At 37.8% G+C, this 23,393-nt stretch overlaps 2 protein-coding genes and 1 long non-coding RNA gene across 3 annotated transcripts in view; 2 read left to right on the forward strand and 1 right to left on the reverse strand.

Moving 5' to 3' along the window:
* Positions 1–23,393, reverse strand: part of LOC128369488 (uncharacterized) — an 84,755-nt gene that overhangs the window by 42,257 nt on the left and 19,105 nt on the right. The window lies entirely within an intron of this gene.
* Positions 127–12,261, forward strand: gtpbp4 (GTP binding protein 4). Its single transcript, XM_053330449.1, has 17 exons — positions 127–226; positions 1,747–1,917; positions 2,032–2,135; positions 2,242–2,378; positions 2,946–3,046; positions 3,903–3,995; positions 4,924–5,115; positions 5,310–5,375; positions 6,386–6,475; positions 6,559–6,669; positions 7,279–7,356; positions 8,026–8,077; positions 8,204–8,304; positions 9,126–9,323; positions 9,989–10,054; positions 10,820–10,963; positions 11,655–12,261. Exons 1-17 carry the CDS (start codon positions 179–181, stop codon positions 11,805–11,807), a joined length of 1,905 nt encoding a protein of 634 aa, XP_053186424.1. The 5' UTR covers positions 127–178; the 3' UTR covers positions 11,808–12,261.
* LOC128369484 (WD repeat-containing protein 37-like) overlaps positions 14,326–23,393 on the forward strand; it is a 30,000-nt gene continuing 20,932 nt past the window's right edge. The window contains 2 exon segments of the mRNA XM_053330533.1: positions 14,326–14,361; positions 18,960–19,114. Coding sequence (XP_053186508.1) covers positions 18,977–19,114 — 138 coding nt within the window. The 5' untranslated portion in view covers positions 14,326–14,361; positions 18,960–18,976.

Below are 23,393 nucleotides of genomic sequence, written 5' to 3' on the forward strand. Positions count from 1 at the left end.
AATAATAATAACCATAATAATAATCCTAATAATAATGATAATAATATACTTTTTATTGGTGCAGTGTTCGTATTTGGCCAGCAGGGGGCGGTGTGTTAAAACTCTCTTTTCCTGTATAAACGGAACCAGCAGCGTCCTTTCCCCGTGCCGTCAGCGGACAACAACGTGTCCCGACAAAATGGCACTTTATAATTTTAAGAAGATTATGGTGGTTCCCACCGCCAAGGTAAGTTTAAAACCTCATTTTAAATGTTTAAAACTTTGGTTGTTTTATTGTTGCTGGTCGATGAGCTGAAGATGACGGTAAAAGTAGAAAAGAGAGAGAAACACGGAGGAGGAGAGAGACACGTGCTGGGCTACTGCTCCTGTCCATCCTAAAATACACAGTCAATTATTATTATAGCAGGGGAATAAAGTGGTAACTGTGCTTTTATTACTGAGGCAGAAAAGTCTTGTTAAAGGTTGTTAAATAATGTTTTATGTGCCAAACTCTGCTGGGAAAATGTAAAGTTTAACTCGTGTTTCTCGTGTTTCTGTCCATTTAAATACCACGTTGCGGTTATATTAACAGAGATAAACTGCTGCTATGTGACTTATATGTATGCCGAAATTACCACAAGACATTAATAATTTTGGGAGGTAATACGTGACATTATAATAACGTATTTGGTATTGCTTGCAAGCGAGATACGCTAAATTTGTAGGTTTTCTAATGGGGTTTGGTGAAGATTTGGTCAGATAATTTGGTTAATTTGAGATTTTAGGCATGGAAACAGCATGTTATTGTCAGAAAAATAAATAAAATGGAAATTGTAATTGTTCACTGGGGCAGGAAAGTCTTAAAGGTTGTTATGTAATGTTGTATGTACCAAACTCTGGTGGCTAAATGTTAAGTTTAACTCCGGTTTCTCACCTGTTTCTGTCCATTTAAATACCACGTTGCGGTTATATTGACAGCGATAAAGGGCTGTTATGTGTATTGTATGTATGCCGAAGTTACTACAATACTATAATAATTTTGGGAGGTAGCATGACATTATTAAAATGTGTTTACTGTTTCTTCCAAGTGAGGATATATAAAAGTTGTAGGTTTGCGATTAGGGTTTGGTGAGACTTGGTCTTAAATTGGTGTATTTGAGATTTCAGGGATGTAAACAGCGTGTTACTGTCAAGAAATGTTATGGCAGCAGATCGAGTGAACTGTACATGCAATCATCACCTTAAATAAAACAATAAAATCACAGTTTTAATAGCTACACAATGGCAGAAACACTTAATCCTAACAAAATTATTTGATTATCTTTGAAAATCAACTTTTATTATTAATCTAATCTGTGTTTAATGGGTTTAAATAATTTTGAATAACTAGTTCTTGATAGTTCTGCTCATGTTTTGTCACTTTAGTTTCCCTTCATGTGTTAAAATGTAAAAGTAAGATGTTGTTTAGCTATTAAAGGATTATTAGTCACACATGTTGAGTTGACATGTGACAACCTGAAATATTAGTGTTTTTAGTTATCTATCATGCATTTTATAGACTACATGTATGCACTTAACTGATTAAATTGATTTAGACTGACAGAATTAAAGCTACAGTAATGTTTAACTGGAAAAACATGTAGGATTTAATGCTGTGCTAAAAATAAAACGGTAATCTACTTCCCATTGAAGTTATTAATGTTTAGGGATCTACACATTTCTCTCCTCCTAACTGTTCTTCCTCTTGCTCCTCTTCCCTCCCTGCAGGATTTCATCGACATCACTTTATCCAAAACCCAAAGGAAGACGCCAACGGTGGTCCACAAACACTACCAGATCCACCGTATCCGACACTTTTATATGCGAAAGGTGAAATTCACCCAGCAGAACTACCATGACCGACTCTCGCAGATCCTCACCGACTTCCCCAAACTGGACGTAAGTCAATAAAAACTAAAAGAAAAACATCTCAAATAAACTAAATTAAACTATTTTTCATAGTTTTGATCATGTGTGATGTGTAATTTTTACCCTGATGTGTGTTTTCTTCAGGACATTCATCCGTTTTACGCCGACCTGATGAACGTCTTGTACGATAAAGATCATTATAAATTGGCTTTGGGGCAGATTAACATCGCCAAGAATCTGATTGACAAGTAAGTTTGTCCAAAAATCTATTACTTTCCTTTTTTAGTTGTTCTGTGATAATGAAGTTTGAGCCTCTGACGACCCATTTACTTATTTTTTTTCAATCCCCTCCAGTGTTTCCAAAGACTACGTGCGTCTGATGAAGTACGGAGACTCTTTGTATCGGTGTAAACAGCTGAAGAGAGCCGCTCTGGGTCGGATGTGCACCATCCTGAAGCGTCAGAAGTCCAGTCTGGAGTATCTGGAACAAGGTGAGAAAGAGAGAGAGAGAGACTGTATGTGTGTTTTTATGGGATCTGTGCAGAGGGAAAAAAAATGAAAACATAAAAAACACTGACAACTTCATCCACAAATATCAGCAAATCTGCAAATAGTTGCTGGGGTTTTTTTCCCCCGTTTCCACACTGTACTTCCACACAGAGGACAGTCTGGGAGCTGCTTTTTTTCTCCTCCTCTCTCCTCTTGTTTCTTTCCTTTTCTTGCCCCTCTATAGTGCTCAGTCATCTGGTTATGTCTGGCTTATTGTATGTATTGTATGTTGTATATGTACGGACGGGGTGATTGCTGTACTCTGTATAGTGACAAAATAAAGCCTATCTATCTATTTATCTATCTATCTATCTATCTGTCTATCTATCTGTCAGTTTTTATCTTTTGCACAAGTTTTTGAGTTGAAGTTGTTACTACTCAATGCTCTCCTGCGAACAGCCTCACTCTCATTGAAAATGAATACAAAATAAAAGTCGCCCGAGGTGGCTTATTAACCTCCAGCTTTATATATGAGAAAAATTAAACTTCCTGTCGTCTCTCCTCTGCAGTCCGTCAGCATCTGTCTCGTTTGCCGACCATCGACCCGAACACCAGGACCCTGCTTCTGTGTGGTTACCCCAATGTGGGAAAATCCAGCTTCATTAACAAGGTGAATAACGTGTGTGTGTGTGTGTGTGTGTGTGTGTGTGTGTGTGTGTGTTTAGTAGTTGTAGTGTCCACACCCCTTTACATTATTATGATATTATATTATCATTATATCAGTGGTATAAAATGATCTTCAAATGACAATAATATCGTTTATCATGATTATTTCTGAGACAATATTGGTGCTTTTCCACTACACAGTTCCAGCACGACTCGACTCGCGTTTTTTTTAGCGTCTCCACTAGGGATAGTACCTGATACCTGGTACTTTTTTAGTACCTGCTCTGCTGAGGTTCCAAGCGAGCCAAGCCGATACTGAAATGTGACGTCATCAGACTGCCAGCCTCTGATTGGTCAGAAGAGTTGTCGCTGGAAGAGTCATGAGCCGTCCTACACAAGAATCAAACCCGGCATTTTTAAATACCGGCAACATCGTTACAGTCATATGGCTCAATGTTCTTGCTTTGTGTGTGACAGAAAGCCTCATACAGCAGCAAGTACACCATCGCCTCCATGTCCTCCATTGTTTATGTGTTTGTGTCGCGTATAAAACGAAGTCACGGCAGTTTCGCGGAGCCGTTGCTATGACAACCCCTCCCAGGTTGATTAGGTACTTCTTTGTAATGGAAAAGGTCGTTCCTGGAACCGTGTCAAGCCGAGTAGTGCTGGAACTGTGTAGTGGAAAAGTGCCATATATCGTCCAATAAAAGTAGTTATTGAGACAGGCCTAAAGACAATAATTAATAATGCATTATTAAGCAGCTGCATGTATTGTCAGTGATTATACTTTATTATTGGTATCAAGGTGTTTGACTCCCCTTATATTACTGTTAACATGATGAACTTGTTTCTTTTCTCAGGTGACCCGAGCAGATGTTGACGTGCAGCCGTACGCCTTCACCACCAAGTCTCTGTTTGTGGGTCACATGGACTACAGATACCTCCGCTGGCAGGTGAGACGACGATGATGATGATGCTGCTCTTACTGTCTCCTCTACATGTTCCCCTTTATCTGTTTACTGTCGTTACACTGGAGGTGATACGTGTATCTTGACTCTGACTGCAGCACATTGAATCTGAGATATAACGAGCTGATTGTCGGCTTTAATTTGACTTCTTCTAACGATAATGAGTCATTTAGAGGCTTTTCTTCCTCATTTCATATTGTTGTACACTCATTTATAAATGCTGTCATTAAATCATGTTTAACCCGTAAAGATTTGAACTGACCTTTTGAACTAAATTAGAATAATAAACAATATTAAATAACAGTAAACCCTCAAAATATTAACTTTATTTCTGTTTATTTTTGTTAAAAACTCTTTGAAGTGTTACTTTTCTATTTATTCATAGCTTTGTAAGATTTGTTAATTACAGTAAGCCTGTTTTAACATTTACATGGCATTTCCAAAGCCTTTAAAATACTATTATTAATATTCTTTATATAAAGATTTATCCTATCGTAAATATTGAGCCAAAATTGATAAAATTGACTTAAAATGACATTTTTTGAGGTTTTATTTGTGTTTTTTTTTTTTCATATTTGTTAATTAACCATTCAGTTTATGCTTGTTCTGGTTTTAAATGCTCAAACACTGACATGTAGAGATGTTAAGAGTGTTTTTATGAGAGAAACGTTTTTGTCTTCAGGTTAAAACTAAAGTAGATAAAGTGATTTATTATGTAGATTTAAAGGTTTATTTTTTTTTTGTACATGTTTGATTTGTGCTGCACTAGTTTTTACAGCTTTTTGGTAATAATTTCTGTATATCTCTGTTTCTTTTACCAGCTGTTAAAGCCTAAAACCTGTAGAAACACACCAGCACATCCACTTCCTGTCATCCTCACCCTTTCCCTTGTTAACTCTGTTTTTGTCACCAGGTCGTGGACACTCCCGGTATCCTGGATCATCCTCTGGAGGACAGGAACACCATCGAGATGCAGGCCATCACTGCTCTGGCTCACCTGCGAGCGGCCGTCCTCTACGTCATGGACACATCGGAGCAGTGCGGTCACACTCTGCCGGAGCAGCTGGTGCTCTTCAACAACATCCGCCCGCTGTTCGCCAACAAGGTCGGTCAACACGTCGGCTTATTAAACCTCAACGTCTCCAATCTGAATCCAGTTTGGGACTTTTATTGTCTGACATCCCGTCCAAAAAAGCCCCCAGAATAATCTTAAAACTAAATTGGGAATCTGCAAACACAAATGAAAGAAAACAGACTGTGTGAGTGATGTGAAGTAATAATTCCTGCGTCTCTCTGCAGCCTCTCATCGTCGTTGCCAACAAATGCGACGTGAAGAAGATCACTGAGCTGACAGAGGAGAACCAGGTGGGTGATTTGAAGCCTTTAAATTACTTTTATCTCCTTCTTTTTTTTAGATATGTTTTGTATATTCTTGCCTTTGTACTCCATCAAATAGTTTTTTATTTGTAATGTAATTATGTCATGATTTGTGTATTTTGCTGCCTTGTAACTTATATAACCCTAACTATATCATTAATCGTAATACAACCTGGACCTTATTTCTAGCATTAAATACAATCATTTACTCACCCAGACAACTTTGGAGTTGTTTAGACGAAATTAGCTCCAGTGGAGCACCGCATATATTCATATAATGAGAGTACACGGGGCACCGAAGTCTGTAGGTTGACCTGCTAACCTCTGACATCATCCAGATCAGAGGTCAGCAGGTCAACCTACAGACCCCGGATGTTGATAACATGCCACCACGGGCTCGGAGGGAAATAGCACTAACGTATCATAACAAAATATTGGTGAAATGAACTAGTTTGGTGGCAGATAATGTGTTATATAGAGGCTGCGCTTCGGTGCCCCGTGTACTCACATTATACGGATATACGCAGCGCTCCACTGGAGTTAATTTCATCCCAACGACTCCAAATGACACCAAAGTTGTCTGGGTGAGTAAATGTTCGTATTTTATGCTAGAAATAAGGTCCAGGTTGTAAAAAACGGTAATCATCCTTTAATGCTAAATAGATAAGTTATTATATATATATTATAATATCAGACAGTAGATGTGAAAAAGGAAACTCGCTGCTTTGATTATAATGCAGTGAAAAAAACACAAGGAGTAACTTTCATTCAAACTCAAAAATTCAAATTCAAATCCATTGATTGTAATTTTTAATGCACGTTTCTGCAAGACGTAATAAAAAAAGTGCAAGGAGATATAAATATGTAAAACTAAAAACAAAAAACCCAGCCATCTTTGTTTATATTCAGAGAGATCTAAATCTGAAGTGTTAAAGATTTAGTTCGTCGTCACCTTTTCTTCTCTGATGTTCCTTTTTTTTTCTTCTTCCTGTGGTCAGAAAATCTTTGCCGACCTCACAGCCGAGGGAATCCCGGTTATTGAGACCAGCACCCTGACCGAGGAGGGAGTCATGCAGGTTAAAAACGAGGTGAGGAAACGGACATCGAGGAAGAAATAATGTTTTATATTTCACAGTGAGCAAGCTTTAAGGTTCCTCTCCGTGTGTTTTAGGCCTGCGACCGACTCCTCTCCCATCGCGTCGACAACAAGATGAAGGGCAAGAAGGTCCACGACGTTCTGAACCGTCTCCACCTCGCCATGCCGGCCAAGAGAGACGACAAGGTACAAATATATGGTTCTTCTCCATCTTCTTCTTCTTCTTCTGCTTCCTCTTCTTCTTCATGCTTCTTCTTCTTCTTCTTCTTCTTCTTCTTCTTCTTCTTCTTCTTCTCCTTCTTCTTCTTCATGCTTCCTCTTCTTTTTCTTCATCCTCTGCTTCTTCTTCTTCATGCTTCTTCTTCTTCATGCTTCTTCTTCTTCTTCTTCTTCTTCTTCTTCTTCTTCTTCATCATGCTTCTTCTTCTTCATCATGCTTCTTCTTCTTCTTCTTTTTCTGCTTCTTCTTCTTCTTCTTCATGCTGCCGCTTCTTCTTCTTCTTCTTCTTCTTCTTCTTCTTCTTCTTCTTCTTCTGCTTCTGCTTCATGCTTCTTCATCTTCTTCTTCTTCTTCGTGCTGCTTCTGCTTCTTCTTCTGCTTCTTCTTCTTCTTCTGCTTCCTCATGCTTCTTCCTCTTCTTCATGCTTCTTCTTCTTCTTCTTCTTCTTCTTCATGCTTTGTCCTCTTCATGCTTCTTCTTCTGATTCTTCTTCCTCGTGCTTCTTCTTCTTGTCTAGCTTTTTCTTTGAGCTGTTTTCTGATGACTGAGCCTCGTTTCTTTGTTTCTTCTCCAGGTCAGACCTCCGTTCATCCCAGAGGGAGCGTTGGCGCGTAAGAAGGCCATGGAGGTGGATGCACCCAAACGCAAGACGGTACGTTCGGTGTTAAACTTCAGACGAAAAGATACAAAAAGCTGTCTAGACATAAGGAACAATATTTTCTTCATAGTTATAGTTTACTCCTTTTCATGGTGTATTTTAAACATTTTAGAAACCCGCCTTTGACTTCCAGTTGAAACATATTTAAAGCTGCAGTGTTGGGGTTTTGTCTCCCCCTTCTGGCCGTGAGAGTAATTACAAAAATAATGCTCTGTCTCTACTGTGAAGGCTGTAAAATGGAGGATAGATAGCTTTGAGGATTATAACCAGTAGGATTAAACTGGACTTGAGTGATTTAAAGATCACTGTCGGGTAGGGCTGGGTGATATGGACAGAATCAATTATCATGATGGTTTAGACCACATACCCCGATATCGATATTACCCCCTCCTCCCCCGCCTGTAACCCCCTCCCTCAACCTCTGGCACCTCGACTAAAAAGAACAAATAATATAACAGTTGCCTATGGTTTACATACAGTAATAAGCATTAAACATGGCAATTGTGAAAAAAGTGTGGGAGACCAAATAAACTTACTTACTTAAGAAAGACTTGAAATGACTGGAAAATTAACTCTTTTGTTTTAAAGGGTAAAAAAAGTTAGATAAGTGAAACATTTTTCTTCATATTGAACTCTAATTTTATTTTCTTGCTCGTCTTCCAGGAGAGAGATCTGGAGGTGGAGCTTGGAGACGATTATATTCTGGATCTGCAGAGTGAGTCTTTATTACCAAACTGCTGCTGCTGCTGTGCATTAATGGACTATAAGTACTTAATTCTGTCATACTGATAATGTTCATTCATTTATTTATTTATTTATTTATTTATTTATTTTTATAAAGAATACTGGGATCTGATGAACGAGGAGGAGAAGAACGATAAGATCCCTGAAGTCTGGCAGGGACACAACATCGCTGATTACATCGATCCTGACATCATGCAGGTGAGTCTGAGCAGGAAACACACTCACTTCTTTCCTTCCTCCATCCCCCTTCCTTCCCTCCTCCCTTCCTTCCTTCTTTCCTCCCCCTACCTTCCTTCCACTGTCCTTCTTTCCTCCATCCTTCCTTCCTTCCTCCCTTTCCTTCCTCCCTCCCTTCCTTCTTTCCTTCCTTTCTTCCTTCCTTCCTCCCTCCCTTCTTCTTCTTTCCTTCCTCTGTCCTTAATTCCTTCCTTTCCGTCCTCCCTCCTCTTCTTTCCTTCCTTTCCTTCCCTTCTTCCTTCCTCCCTCCCTCCCTCCCTCCTTCCTTCTCTCCTCCGTCCCTCCTTCCTTCTTTCCTCCCTCCTCTTCTTTCCTCCGTCCTCCTTCCCTTCTTCCTTCCTCCCTCCTTCCTTCCTTCCTTCCTTCCTTCCTCCTTCCCTCCTTCCTTCCTTCCTCCCTCCTTCTCTCTGTCTTTCCTCTCCCTACCTTCCTTCCACTGTCCTTCTTTCGTCCCTCCCTCCCTCCTTTCCTTTCCTTCCATTCCTTCCATTCCTTCCTTCCTCCCTCTCTCCCTCCATTCCTCCCTCCCTCCCTTCCTTCCTTGACTCGAGGATACCAGGAGGGTTAAGGATGAATCTAGAGAAGAATTGACAGATTAATTTTGCTGCAGCTCAACATTTCATGCTTGCTTTCATCCCTTAATTTAACCCTTAAACACATTAAGATCAGCTTCAGTGTGAGGAAAAATGAGTTTCATCCAATTATCAAATTCTCATCTTCTCCTAAAAGTCAGTCTCATCATCATCATCATCTTCTCGTCGTCTTTACTTCCTGTCTCACAGAAACTGGAGGATCTGGAGAAGGAGGAGGATCTGAAGGAGCGAGCCGGAGAGTACGACTCTGATGACGACAGCGAGGACGAGGAGATGCAGGAGATCCGAGTCCTCGCCAAACAGATCCGAGAGAAGAAGTCGCTCATCGTCGCTCAGTCCAAGGAGAAGGACATCCACGGGCCGCGCATGCCGAGGACCGCTACCAAGGTAACGAAGCATGGCCGAAGTCATTTTAGAGGAAGTGATGCTGATATAAAAGCTCAGGAGGTTTTATAAGAACCAGATTTAAGAGATCCTGGTTGAAAATGATCATTATTAGTTGATATGTTAGTTTTAAACTCTTCTCTCAGTCTTGATGATGATGACTAATGATAATAATTATAGATTAATATACATGTTACTATTATATAAAGATAGTCAGCTCAGGAAGACAAAAATGAAAATGCACATGTGGGCAAAATAACTAATAATAATCACATTTATGACCTCAGTTGGCCTTAAAGTGTCTTTCATATATGGCATTAATGTAAATAATCATCTGAGCAGCTTTAACAGAAGAGTTAAACTTTAACTTTCAGCAGTTATTTGATTTTTTTTTTCTTCATTATTTCTTTTTTGAAATCCAAATACAGCAGTAATGTGTTTATTGGGACCATATACAGTGTTAAATATACATTATTTAATGTGCTGCCAATAATAATAATGATAACTTTAATGCAACTCAAAGTGCCTGACAGGAGACTTCCCATAATTCCTCTACTTCTCTGTCTCAAATGTGATTACAGTGCTTTTACTTTATATAATTACTGTTTTTTTGTAACATGAACGTATCACTGAATTTGTGTGTGTGTGTATTTTTTTTTCATGAACAGGTTGAGAGGAAGAAGCTGGAGAAGCAGATGGGTGATCTTGGTCTGGATATGGAGGACAAGGACGAGGTCAGTTATAATTCATATGCAGGAAATATATCAACTATTATTTGATTCATGTTCATCAGAGTTTCAATCCTGAAGACTTCCTGTAGAGCCACAAATAGATCAAAATTGAATTTATCCAATACTTATTATTAATACTTATTATACTATTATTACTTTTTCTTTCTTTATAACGTAGTTTATAATATACTTATACTTTCAAAATAAGAGTAGCAACATTAATGACACTCATCAATCTCAGTTGTACTTTGCTGTTTTATGAGTCTGAATCCTGAAGACTTTTACTGTAGAGGCACCACTGGATCAAAATTTAATTAGTCTAATACTTTATTTTGGTATTTTGTCTTTCTTTATAACATAGTTTATACTTTCAAAATAAGAGTAGCAAGATCAATCTCAGCTGTACTTCACTGTTTTAGTGCTTATTATAAAATGTTATCATGCAAAACACCTAAATTAAGATTATTAACACAGTAAATAAATATATTACTCTTTTAGTTCCTTCTTAACGTCTTTGAGTTTGAGTTTTAATTTTCCTTGAATTACTTTTATTTCCTTTTTTAGATATGTTTGTCTATTCTTCCCTTTTTGTTTTTACTCATCAGTTTTTATTAGTTCTGTATTTTATGATTTGTGTATTTTTCTGCCTTATGAAGCATTTTGTAACTTCTGGTATTGATGCCTGTGAGTTTTGATTCTGCTTTAATTGAGTAGTTTTTATTTTTTCAATATCTCTTTATTAACATTTCCCTCTTGGTAATTTTTCAGAGTCACTACGCTCAGCAGGCCCGACGGTCTCGCAGCGTCACCAAGAAACGAAAGCGTGAAGCTTCGGCTCCTCCTCTCTCCAAAACACGAAGCCAGAGCGCCTCCCGTCCTCCACGAGACAAGTCTGGACTCCGAGACGCAAAGGTACGTCATGAAGTCTTTACGTTACACTCTGAGTTATGAAGCATGTATGTGTGACTTTTATAAGACAGTCCTGAATATGACGGTTTTCCTTATAATTAAAACTAATAAAAGATTTAATTGAATTTGTTGTTCTGCAGTTTGTAAAGGAAGAAAAATAAAGATGTTACTCTAATTTAGGATGTGCAGATGTCAGTTAATCCACAAATGAGTCTCGACGATACTTTATGTGATAGTTTTGGGTTGTGGGGACAAGAAAAGATTCAAGACCTTTAGTGTCATTTTCATTTATGCACTTCAATACATAAGAAAGATAAATACTGTTAACTGTAAAAAGAGACAAGAAGAAATAATACTCTAAAATGAATAAGCCTGGATAAAAGGTATGATTTAAAATAATTTCAAATTAAAAGCATCGATCTAAATGAACTTGCTGTAGAGCTTTGGAAACAGTGATCGACATGTTTTCACCTTTTTTGAACTTTTTTTAAATTGAATAAATACTCAACCGATTACTCAATAATGAAATAAATCATCAGTTGCAGCTTTATTTTAAATATAGTCTTAATTTGAAAAGACATGACTCTCCATCTAACACATTCAATCATCTTCCTGAGAAAACAGGTCTTTTGTAAAAGTTGATTTTGAATCTGAGGACTCATGTCTGTGTCTCTTCTTTCTTTTTGTCCCTCAGATGGCGAAGAAGGCGAAGAAGATGATGAAGAACTCCCAGAGAGACATGAACCGCGACGGCAAGAAGGGAGAAGCGGACAGACACGTGTTCGACCTCAAACCCAAACATCTTCTGGCCGGGAAGAGGAAGTCAGGAACCAACGACCGCAGATAAAACACTGCTGCTCCTCCTCCTCCTCCTCCTTCTTCCTTCTTTCTTTTTTTTTTTTTTCTTTTTCTCTGGACTCTTTGGACATCAGTCTTTATTCTATATATTTCCTCATCAGTTGATTTTTAACTTTGAGGAAACTGATATTTTTATGACTTGGGAACGTCGACTATACCGAGCTGCTGCAGGAGAAGAAGAAGAAGAGCAGCAGTTCATTTAAAGAAGTCATAATAATAATAATAAGTATAGTGTATTTCTTGTATTTGCCAACTCTATAGAGAATTATGTTTTGTCACTATGAAACATTTAGACCTGGATTAACTCTGATGTGTCTTTAATGCCTTACAGCTGTTGGGTTAACGTTGGATAAAGTGATGATGATGATGATCCTTTCTTCACAGCTCCTCTCTTGTGAAACATCCATTAAGAAACAAAAGGAGCCAAATAAAAAAATATATACACCTGAATTTAAGTTTTGTGTCTCTTAACACACATTATATTATTTTATTTGTCATATTATATAACAAGGAAGGAAAGGATGGAGAGAGGAAGGATGTAAAGGAAGGTAGGAAGGAAGAAGGAAGGAAAGGAGGGAGGTAGGAAGGACAGATGAAGGAAGGTAGGAGGGAGGAAGGAAAGAAGAAGGGAGGAAGGAAGGTAGGAGGGAGGAAGGAAAGGAAGGATGGACGAAGAAAGGGAGGTAGGAAGGACGGACGAAGGAAGGTAGGAGGGAGGGAGGGAGGAAGGAAAGGAAGGATGGACGAAGGAAGGTAGGAGGGAGGGAGGGAGGAAGAAGGAAGGAGAGGAGGGAGGGAGGACGGACGGATGAAGGAAGGTAGGAGGGAGGGAGGGAGGAAAGAAGGAAGGTAGGGGGGAGGAAAGAGTGAAGAAGGAAGGAAAGGAAGGAGGGAGGGAGGAAGGTAGGAAGGACAGATGAAGGAAGGTAGGAGGGAGGAAGAAGGAAGGAAGTAAATCCATAACAGACTAGCACACACATACATCAGAACATCGTGACTTTTTGGAGACATTAAACAGACTTACATTCATTTCCAGGAGACTTACCTTAAACCTAACCAACCCTTTGATGTTACTTGTCTAACCCTCTTATCTTAACTTCAACCAATGACACAAAAATCTGCTTTTCCTAATGTCTGTCTGCAATTAAGAGGTCAAAAATCTGAAATGTGTCTATAACAGACTCTACACACACACACACACACACACACATTGTTTTTATTTCCTTGTGGGGACATTCATCAACATACTACATGTCCTACTCCTTTAAACTAACCTTAACCATCACAGATAAATGCCTAAACCTGATCCTTACCTTAACCTGAACCTAAACCCAAATCTAACCTTCACTTTTAAACCTCTTCTTAACCCTCAAATTGCCTTTTGAAGTTATGAGGGTCGACCAAAAATGTCCTCACAACAACTAGAACTGATTATTTTAAGGATAGAAACACACTCACACACACACATTACTCTCCTTCTTCTTTTTCTTTTTTTTCAACTCAAAAGCCAGTGATATGCACTCAGGTCAAAAAAGAGGAAGTAGAAGTTGTAACATTCACAAGAAGTTAAGTTGATAAGCTGATTTAACACATTAGGTAATAATATATGTAGATTTATAACCAACTATAATGGGATGGTCATTTTGGACTGAAAACAGGATTAATTAATATGAAATAAATACAACAGAAGAGGTTAATACAGCAGCACTTTATGTCCACATGATGCTCATATGCTGTTAAATCTTTATTTTATTTCCTAATTTAAAGCTTTTGTGAAGGTTTTGAAGCTTTTGAAAGTATTACAGGAAGATTCAATTGTGTGAAACCTCTTAAAAGTTGGTTATTTACAGCACTGGAGTATTTCAATGTAACTAAAAAACAGGAAATGAATGCACTTTCATTGCAGTTTCATTTCCAGATTTTTTGGGGGCTTTTATTGCCAAAAAGTCTTAAACTGGAATTGGTTTTGTTATCTTTTTTCACTTACTGTATGTAGCTACTTTTTACTGTAATACTTTAACTATATCAAGCTCATAATACTTATGTGCTTTTACTGTAATACTTTAACTATATCAAGCTCATAATAATTCAATGTCCTAAAAAAAAGAGGAAACTTTGAGTAGTTTCATTTCCAGATTTGTTGGGACTTTTATTGCCAAAAACCTCAAACCGGAATTGGCTTCGTTATCTTTCCTTCCATAGCGGGGAGGCGGCTTACACTAATATTTTTATCCCTAGGATGGTAAAGTCACAACCCCGCCTTACTCTCCCTCTGATTGGCTAGCCGCCGCCTTTTGTTATTTCGGATTGGCTATATTTGATTACGGGGCGTTCGATTGGGTTAGAATTTTGACGTAAGCCAATCAGAAACAGAGGAGGGCGGGTCTTAACGTCGCTATCCTAGGACAAAAAATATTAGCGGAGCAACTGTCAACACACAGACAGGAGATTTGAGGCTTCGCAGATCACTGGAGACAATGTTAGAAAGGACGACATCTCCTACTAATACCCGGGATAAAACTGCTTATTTATAGACTTTATTGGTAAGTTGGATTTAATAATGTTACGTTTTTTTTTGTTTGGGGGAAGAGGAATGAGGAGGGTTCAGGTTAGCCGTTATTAGCTGGATTTGGTACCAAGCAGCTAATAGAGGATAATGTTAGCTTTGTTTAGCTTATTGCGCAATAACAAGGATAACATTGTTATTATAGACTTTCACTTTCACTCAGAGAGGTAAAGGGTTAATATTTAGGTATATCTCTCTCTATATATATATGTATGTGTGTGTTATTATTAGATATGTACTATAACACAGTACCTTAGGTCAGTCAGCCAGTAAGAGGAACTCACTGTATTCTTCATTTATACTCCACTAATACTGTAATTAAGTATAATTTTAAGGTGTTTCTACTTTATTTGAGGGTTTCTATGTGATACTACTGTCTCTCTATATATATATTTGACAGCTTCAGTCACTTTACAAGATGCTTATTTGACACAATGGATATGGACAAGCTTTTAAATAATAATAATAAATGTTCAATTGATCCACTATTTCAACAAAAGTCAAATATAAGAGAGAGGAAAAAGTCCAAAAAACATGAGACAGTGCAGGCTGGTCAGGTTTAGTCATCGCTCCTTTACATCCTTAGGTCAGCCAGTAAGAGGAACTCACTGTAATCTTAATTTATACTCCACTAATACTGTCATTAAGTATCATTTAAGGGTATTTATGCTTTACTTGAGTGTTTCTATGTGATGCTACTTTCTATTTATTGTACTTTCTACTGCCATTACATTCATTTAACAGCTTTAGAAGATTTGACACAATGGATAATATAACAAGCTTTTAAAATAAAATTGATGTTATTATTATTATAAGTGTTTGATTTATATTAACATCATAAGGAGAGGTCAGTAGGATTGTGTAGTCTCTTTATTTACCCTGAGAGCCACAAATAAAACAAAAAACCCTTCTTAGCAGGATTCCCACGGTCATGAGATTCCTGGGAAAGTTAAGAAATTAGAAAAACTGTTTTCCACGCCGGGAATGGTTTTGAATTAGGGAAAAAACCCCTACTGTGCCCTGTAGTCACTGTGTGGGCCTGTATTTATTAAACTACTTAAAATAAGTCATGGAAATGAAATGTGGTAGTTATGGAAAATATGTGTGTGAACCCTGACTATAACCTTCATTTATACTCCACTAATACTGTCATTAAGTCTAATTTTAAAGTATTTGTACTTGAGTGTTTCCATGTGATACTACTTTCTATATATTGTACTTTTTAGCCTTTAATAAATTATGTAATACTGCATACTACATCACTATAATACTGCAGTACTTTTACTGTAATACTGCATACTACATCACTATAATACTGCAGTACTTTTACTGTAATACTGCAGTACTTTTACTGTAATACTGCATACTACATCACTATAATACTGCAGTACTTTTACTGTAGTACTGCATACTACATCACTATAATACTGCAGTACTTTTACTGTAATACTGCAGTACTTTTACTGTAATACTGCATACTACATCACTATAATACTGCAGTACTTTTACTGTAGTACTGCATACTACATCACTATAATACTGCCGTACTTTTACTGTAATACTGCATACTACATGACTATAATACTGCAGTACTTTTACTGTAGTACTGCATACTACATCACTCATAATACTGCAGTACTTTTACTGTAATACTGCATACTACATCACTCATAATACTGCAGTACTTTTACTGTAATACTGCATACTACATGACTCATAATACTGCAGTACTTTTACTGTAATACTGCATACTACATCACTCATAATACTGCAGTACTTTTACTGTAATACTGCATACTACATCCTCATAATACTGCAGTACTTTAACTGTAATACTGCATACTACATGACTCATAATACTGCAGTACTTTTACTGTAATACTGCATACTACATCACTATAATACTGCAGTACTTCTACTGTAATACTGCATACTACATCACTCATAATACTGCAGTACTTTTACTGTAATACTGCATACTACATTCTCATAATACTGCAGTATTTTTACTGTAATACTGCATACTACATCACTATAATACTGCAGTACTTTTACTGTAATACTGCATACTACATCCTCATAATACTGCAGTACTTTTACTGTTATACTGCATACTACATCACTATAATACTGCAGTACTTTTACTGTAATACTGCATACTACATCACTATAATACTGCAGTACTTTTACTGTAATACTGCATACTACATCACTATAATACTGCAGTACTTTTACTGTAATACTGCATACTACATCACTATAATACTGCAGTACTTTTACTGTAATACTGCATACTACATCACTATAATACTGCAGTACTTTTACTGTAATACTGCATACTACATCACTATAATACTGCAGTACTTTTACTGTAATACTGCATACTACATCACTATAATACTGCAGTACTTTTACTGTAATACTGCATACTACATCACTATAATACTGCAGTACTTTTACTGTAATACTGCATACTACATCACTCATAATACTGCAGTACTTTTACTGTAATACTGCATACTACATCACTCATAATACTGCAGTACTTTTACTGTAATACTGCTGTTGTCCTCGAGTCAAGGAAGGAAGGGAGGAAGGAAGGAAAGGAGGAAAGGAGGAAGGAAGGAAAGGAGGAAAGGAGAAAGGAAGGGAAGAAGGAAGGAAGTAAAGAAGGACAGAAGGATGGAGGAAAGAAGGAAGGAAGGAAGGATGGAAGAAGGAATGAAACGAAGGAGGAAGGAAGACAGAAAGAAGGAAGGAAGGAAGGTCCTCCCTTCCTGCCTCCTTACTCCTTTCCTTTCATTCCTTCCTTCCTTCCTTCCTTCCTACACTGCTTCCTCCCTTCCTCCCTCCCTTCTTTCCTTCCTCCTGTCCTTCCTAGGCCTGAGGAAAGCTAATGATAGAAAGAGATGAAATGAAGTGCATATTTTCAAAATAAAGGGATGAAGGAGCTTCTTACTGTACGTCAGCTGAGAGGTAAACACCACCACACTGGTTTCATGTCTGACAGCTGGATGCAGGATTAATGTGTCACTAGCATCAGTAACATTTAATCCTTTAGTCTCATGCTAACGCTAACCCTGCTAACGCTAACCCGTACTCGCTGAATATGACACAGAAATCAGACTCAGTGTGTTTACATGCATCCAACCTCTGATGCATATTTAATAATGGATCCATTGCAGTTACAGCTGGAGAGGGTTATTGATCATTGAGGATGTTTAAGGACTTTTTAGTGTTATAACCTACTCATACTTTTACTATTATTACTATTACCTCTACTACTATTACTACTTATACTACTACTACTTATATAATAATAATAATAATAATAATAAAATACTACTACTACTTCTACTACTACTATTACTACTTCTTCTATTACTACTTCTACTACTACTATTACTACTTCTACTACTACTACTACTACTACTACTATTACTACTTCTACTACTACTACTACTACTACTACTATTACTACTTCTACTATTACTACTACAGTATTACTACCACTACTACTACTACTGCTACTATTACTACTACTACTACTACTACTACTTCTACTACTACTACTACTACTACTATTACTACTATTACTACTATTACTACTACTACTCCTACTACTACTACTACTACTACTATTAACACTACTACTACTACTACTGCTAGTATTACTACTACTACTACTACAGTACTACTACTACTACTACTACTACTACTACTGCTACTAATAATAAAATACTACTACTACTATTACTACTTCTACTACTACTTTTATTACTCTTACTATTACTACTACTACTATTAATACTACTATTATTACTACTACTACTATTACTACTTGTACTACTAATAAAATACTACTACTACTACTACTACTTCTACTATTACTACTTCTACTACTACTATTACTATTACTACTACTACTAATAATAAGAATACATTTTATTCATAGGTTAAGAAGTAGTAAAAATAGTTTTACAATAGTTTCCTCCTTAACTTAAAAATATATTTATTGCAATTTATAATGTTCATATTTCACAATTTGAGCCTAAATTAATAAATGAGAAGCTTCAGAATATAATTTACAGATTAATTTATAATAAAATATAATAGTTTGTTGCAGCTAAACGTGTTTCTGCAATGTCATGAATATAAACTTAACTGGGTGATTTTTGGAGCTCAAAGACAGTCTCCTGAATATTATTATTAGCTATTTTTCTCTATATATATATTTTTTCCAGCCACAGTTGAAACATTTCTCCTCTAATAAACCAAACACTGAGACAGACAGTTTCTCTCTAGTTTCACCTTTTTAAAGCAGCTCAGTGGGAGAAAAACACTCCTTTCACACTCATTCACTTTTTCATTTCACACATTCACACATCGAAGCTGCCAAAATGCAACCTCAGTCTGTCGCCTTACGTTTCCCTTAGCCCCCACCTTCCTCCTCCTCGTCCTCCTCCTCCTCTTCTTCCTCCTCCTCCTCCACTCAGATTATTCCCAACCAGGATTTGCTCCTCTCTTCTCTTGACCCTTTTTTTTTCTTCTCGTCCCTTTTTTTTAAAAATTCAGACTACGGTTGAATCAGGATGCCGGTGGAGAGCGGGAGCAGCGCCGCTGCCCGCCAGGCCAAGCAGAAGAGGAAGTCCCACAGCTTGTCCATCCGCAGGACCAACAGCACCGAGCAGGAGCGATCCGGCCTGGGGAGAGACATGCTGGAGGGACAGGTAATAAAAACAACAACTACAGAATTAAAGATGGAGGAGATAAAACACATACCCCTTTTCCACCGAGCTGGAGCTGGAACTGGTGCTGGTTCGGAGCTAGTGCTAGAGCCAGTGCTCAGTTGGTGCTAACCGCTAACCCGAGTACCTCTTACGAATCTGTTGGTTTTCCACCGGCAAGGAGCCACGCGATTACGTCACTGTATAACGTAGCCATCGAGCGCCTTTGAAGCACTCCCATGATTCACCAGTGAGAGGCAGCAACATGGCACAAGGCATCTAGCCTGCCGGAAACGAAGAAGAAGAAGAAGAAGAAGAAGAAGAAGAAGAAGAAGAAGAAGAAGAAGAAGAAGAAGAAGAAGAAGAAGAAGAAGACAGCTCTGGCAAAAATAAAAAGATAAAAATAGTATTTTTAATCAACAAATCTTTAACCCTCTGTAAATGCTACGCTAGTCAGCTAATGAACGTTAACCCCGCTAGCCTCGCAACCATAGCAACCTCCCCCGCTCCGCCCATGGCCCAGCCTCATGCCCATATAAGTAGAATCCATTTTCTTATTTTTCCCAGCATGCACCTGAAATTTTCAAGATGGCGCTGCCCAGATTCGAAATTACTGGCTTCCGAGCAGCAGTCCACAAACCAATGGGTGACGTCACGGATGTTACATCCATTTCTTTTATACAGTCTATGCTTTAGACCAGCAAAGAGTTGGTGCTTGCTCTGGCTCCCATTCTGAGGCTCCAGGCTGGATCTTTGGCAGTGGAAAAGCAAAGAACCGGTGCTTAGTCAGGCTCGGGCTGCGAACCAGCACCAGCACCAGCTCCAGCTCCAGCTGCAGTCGGTGGAAAGGGAGGTAATAAAGATCCACCGGCCTGCTCTGTAGTGTTAACCTGCACTCTTCCTCTGTCGGGTCATCATTAGCTTTGCTGTCTGCACTCGTAAGCACTCTGCTTGTAAGCCTAAGCCAATTAGCTTTAAATGCATCACTTTAGAGGGCACATAGTGATTTATATTGTTACTAAGCTTTCACTCAGTTATATCATGATCATGATCGCTGTCTGGTTATTTTAAATTTCTGGTTTAAAAACAAACAACTACAACAAGAAATGGATTCAGTTGAGGCACTTTACTTTTTCTTTTGGTGAGAGTTTACTTCTCCTTCTCAAGAATCAGAGAAACTTACAGCTTATACGGATCTGGGATGCCAGGTGAGTGCGGTTAATTATCCGAAAGGTTATTAAACAAAGTGAAAAAGGGGATTGAGAGCTTTATAATTAAGGATTGGCCTCGTTAACTTGAGAAAGTATGCCTCACCTCTGTGTTCTGGTTAAGCTTCGGTGTTTTTATGAAGTTATACCACCTTAAAAAAACACCCTCAGGTCTGGCTGCCTCCTCCGCTGGGTTAGCAGTTTAAAAAAAAGGGCGGAGGGGGCGGGGTTGGGGGGGGGCACCAGCAGTTAAATATAATTATAATAGTTAGTTACAGTTTTTGGGGGATTTGTAAGATACAGAAAAAAGGATTGTCAAAATAAAAGCATGCTCCTAATTCCACCTTCTCGCTTTATAAAAAGAAGCTTTTTGTTAAATATTCAATTCCATCCCGATGACATCACTATGACATCATCGGGATAATTGCCTCAGATTTGACAAAGCTCCTCCAGATCCACAGAAGAAGAAGAAGAAGAAGAATTATGATAAGACTTAATTATTATTACAGGCTCGTATAGCTCGGCTTGTGATTAGGGCTTCAACGACTTATTGGTTATTCTCTTTATTAATTGATCTGTTGATTTTATAATAGTAATAAATTAGTTGTTTGGTCTTTAAAATGTCAGAAAATGGTGAGAAATGTCTCTTAAAACTCAACGTGATGTCTTGTTTTTGTTCTTTATAGCTCATAGATATTCAGTTTACATCATAGAAGACTGAATTAAAAAGAAAATATCCAGATTTAAGAAGCTGGAATCAGAAAAAACTATTAATCAATTATCAAAATCATGAGTTATTCACTTTTTCGGGATCGATTAATTGATTAATTGACTAATTGTGGCAGCTCTGGAGCAAACTGAGCATCTGATTGATGTTGCACCAGTAGTGATTGAAGATTAAATTAAATCTACAAGTTTAATAGATGATTAGTTTTTTGGTTGTTGAGTTAAAACCAGGCGGGGAAGTCCGGTCCTCTGAACCTCCCCGCTCCGCCCATGACTCCGCCTCATGCCCATATAAGTAGAATCCGTGTTTTTATTTTTCCCAGCATGCACCTGAAATTTTCAAGATGGCGCTGCCCAGATTCGAAACTATTGGCTTCCGAGCAGCAGTCCACAAACCAATGGGTGACGTCACGGATGTTACGTCCATTTCTTTTATACAGTCTATGGTTAAAACCTAAAAAAAACTTTTATAGCAAAATGTTCCAAAACACAATGAACCCAAAACTTTAATAAACTACTAGAAGTCAACATTGATGTATTTCTTAAAGAGCCTGATGGAGTCTGATATCAATATTGGGAAATAAAAGAAATTCCTATATCGATATATTGGCCGATAACATATATACATAAACACACATTTATTGTAATGGACCTTCAACTTAAAATTACATCAGTGCACTGAAACAGTAAACTTAACCTGTAATTTAATAAGCATATGTTAAACTTGAATTAAGGTAAAGGATCAAATATATATATTAAATGCAGCTTATATGTGGGTTTTTCTTTTAATTGTCACATATCAGACGACTTAAACGCTGATACTGATACAGCTATGATAGACCAATATCAGTCAGGCTCTAATTTATTATATTTTTAATTTATTCTTAGGCATAAATTCACATCTGCTGCTCTCTGATATAAAGCTAAGCCTGATAAATGAGGTGCTATTGGAAAAAATGGAAAAAAACATGTGAAATATATAAAAAAGCAAAGTATGATTTTTACTCTTACATTTTTTTAAAGGATATTCTGAATGCTATTATTAATCCTGAATATAGAAAAATCTCTCTTCAACATAAATAATCGTTCCAGTCGTGGTGAAAAGGAACATATATAAAGGATTTTGGAGCTTTTCCCTAAAACTTGAACGTTATTAAAAGCAGTCTGATCCTTTCTGTGTTTTCACTTTGGTCCTTTTATGGTTCCAGTCTTCTGATAATCTGGAATCCTTCATGAGGATGGAGGTAAGTCTTTAGGTGTCGATAGTTAATCTCCCTCCTCTATAGATTTTAGAGATTATATTTTAGAGCTTCCAGTAGTTTTAGGTTTGATGTAAATTAGGTTTTTAATTAGAGCTGAGATGAAGTTGTTGTTTAGTGGTTCTGTGTTTTAACTTGATGTATCTTTTCCCTTTCAAAATAAAATAACCTTCAGAAAATTAGGCTTCAAACACACTTAAGTCCAATTTCCACCGGGTCCGTCAGCGGTGCGTTACAGCTGCGCCGCGGAGCTGATGGGTACCACTATAATCCATGAGAGTGTTTCCACTGGGAACGTCTCGGCAGCGTCTCAGCAGCTATCAATCCGTAGCATTTCTATTTTTGACGGAGCCGTTTCTAACTCGCGACAAGCTCAACAGACCCGATTGCACCAGACAGGAAGTCAGACACTGAATAATAAAACTTCCGTCTTTCAAAATAAAACAACCTGTGCATCCTCCTGATCGTATTTAAGCAACAAACATGAATAAACAGATAAAGACAGATAAAGACTCCATGTAGCTACGGAGCTACTGGCACAAACATCAAAGAAAATGACCAAATCAACCGAAATTGACCAAGTTAAAATTGTGCCGTTTAGTTGTGCAGCTACTACAGTAGTTATGGTATACTGAAGGACTTTGACTAAAGGCACTCGTTGGGATTTGATTGGGCTGCTACTACAGTAATTACGGTAGACTAAAGGCTCCCGTTTGGATTTGATTGGGCTGCTACTACAGTAATTAGGGTAGACTAAAGGCTCTTGTTTGGATTTGATTGTGCTGCTACTACAGTAATTACGGTAGACTAAAGGCTCTCGTTTGGATTTGATTGTGCTGCTACTACAGTAATTACGGTAGACTAAAGGCTCCCGTTTGGATTTGATCGGGCTGCTACTACAGTAATTACGGTAGACTAAAGGCTCTCGTTTGGATTTGATTGGGCTGCTACTACAGTAATTACGCTAGACTAAAGGCTCTCGTTTGGATTTGATTGGGCTGCTACTACAGTAATTACGCTAGACTAAAGGCTCTCGTTTGGATTTGATTGGGCTGCTACTACAGTAATTACGCTAGACTAAAGGCTCTC

This window comes from Scomber japonicus, chromosome 12 (assembly GCF_027409825.1).
Source record: "Scomber japonicus isolate fScoJap1 chromosome 12, fScoJap1.pri, whole genome shotgun sequence".
Classification (NCBI taxonomy): Eukaryota; Metazoa; Chordata; class Actinopteri; order Scombriformes; family Scombridae; genus Scomber; species Scomber japonicus.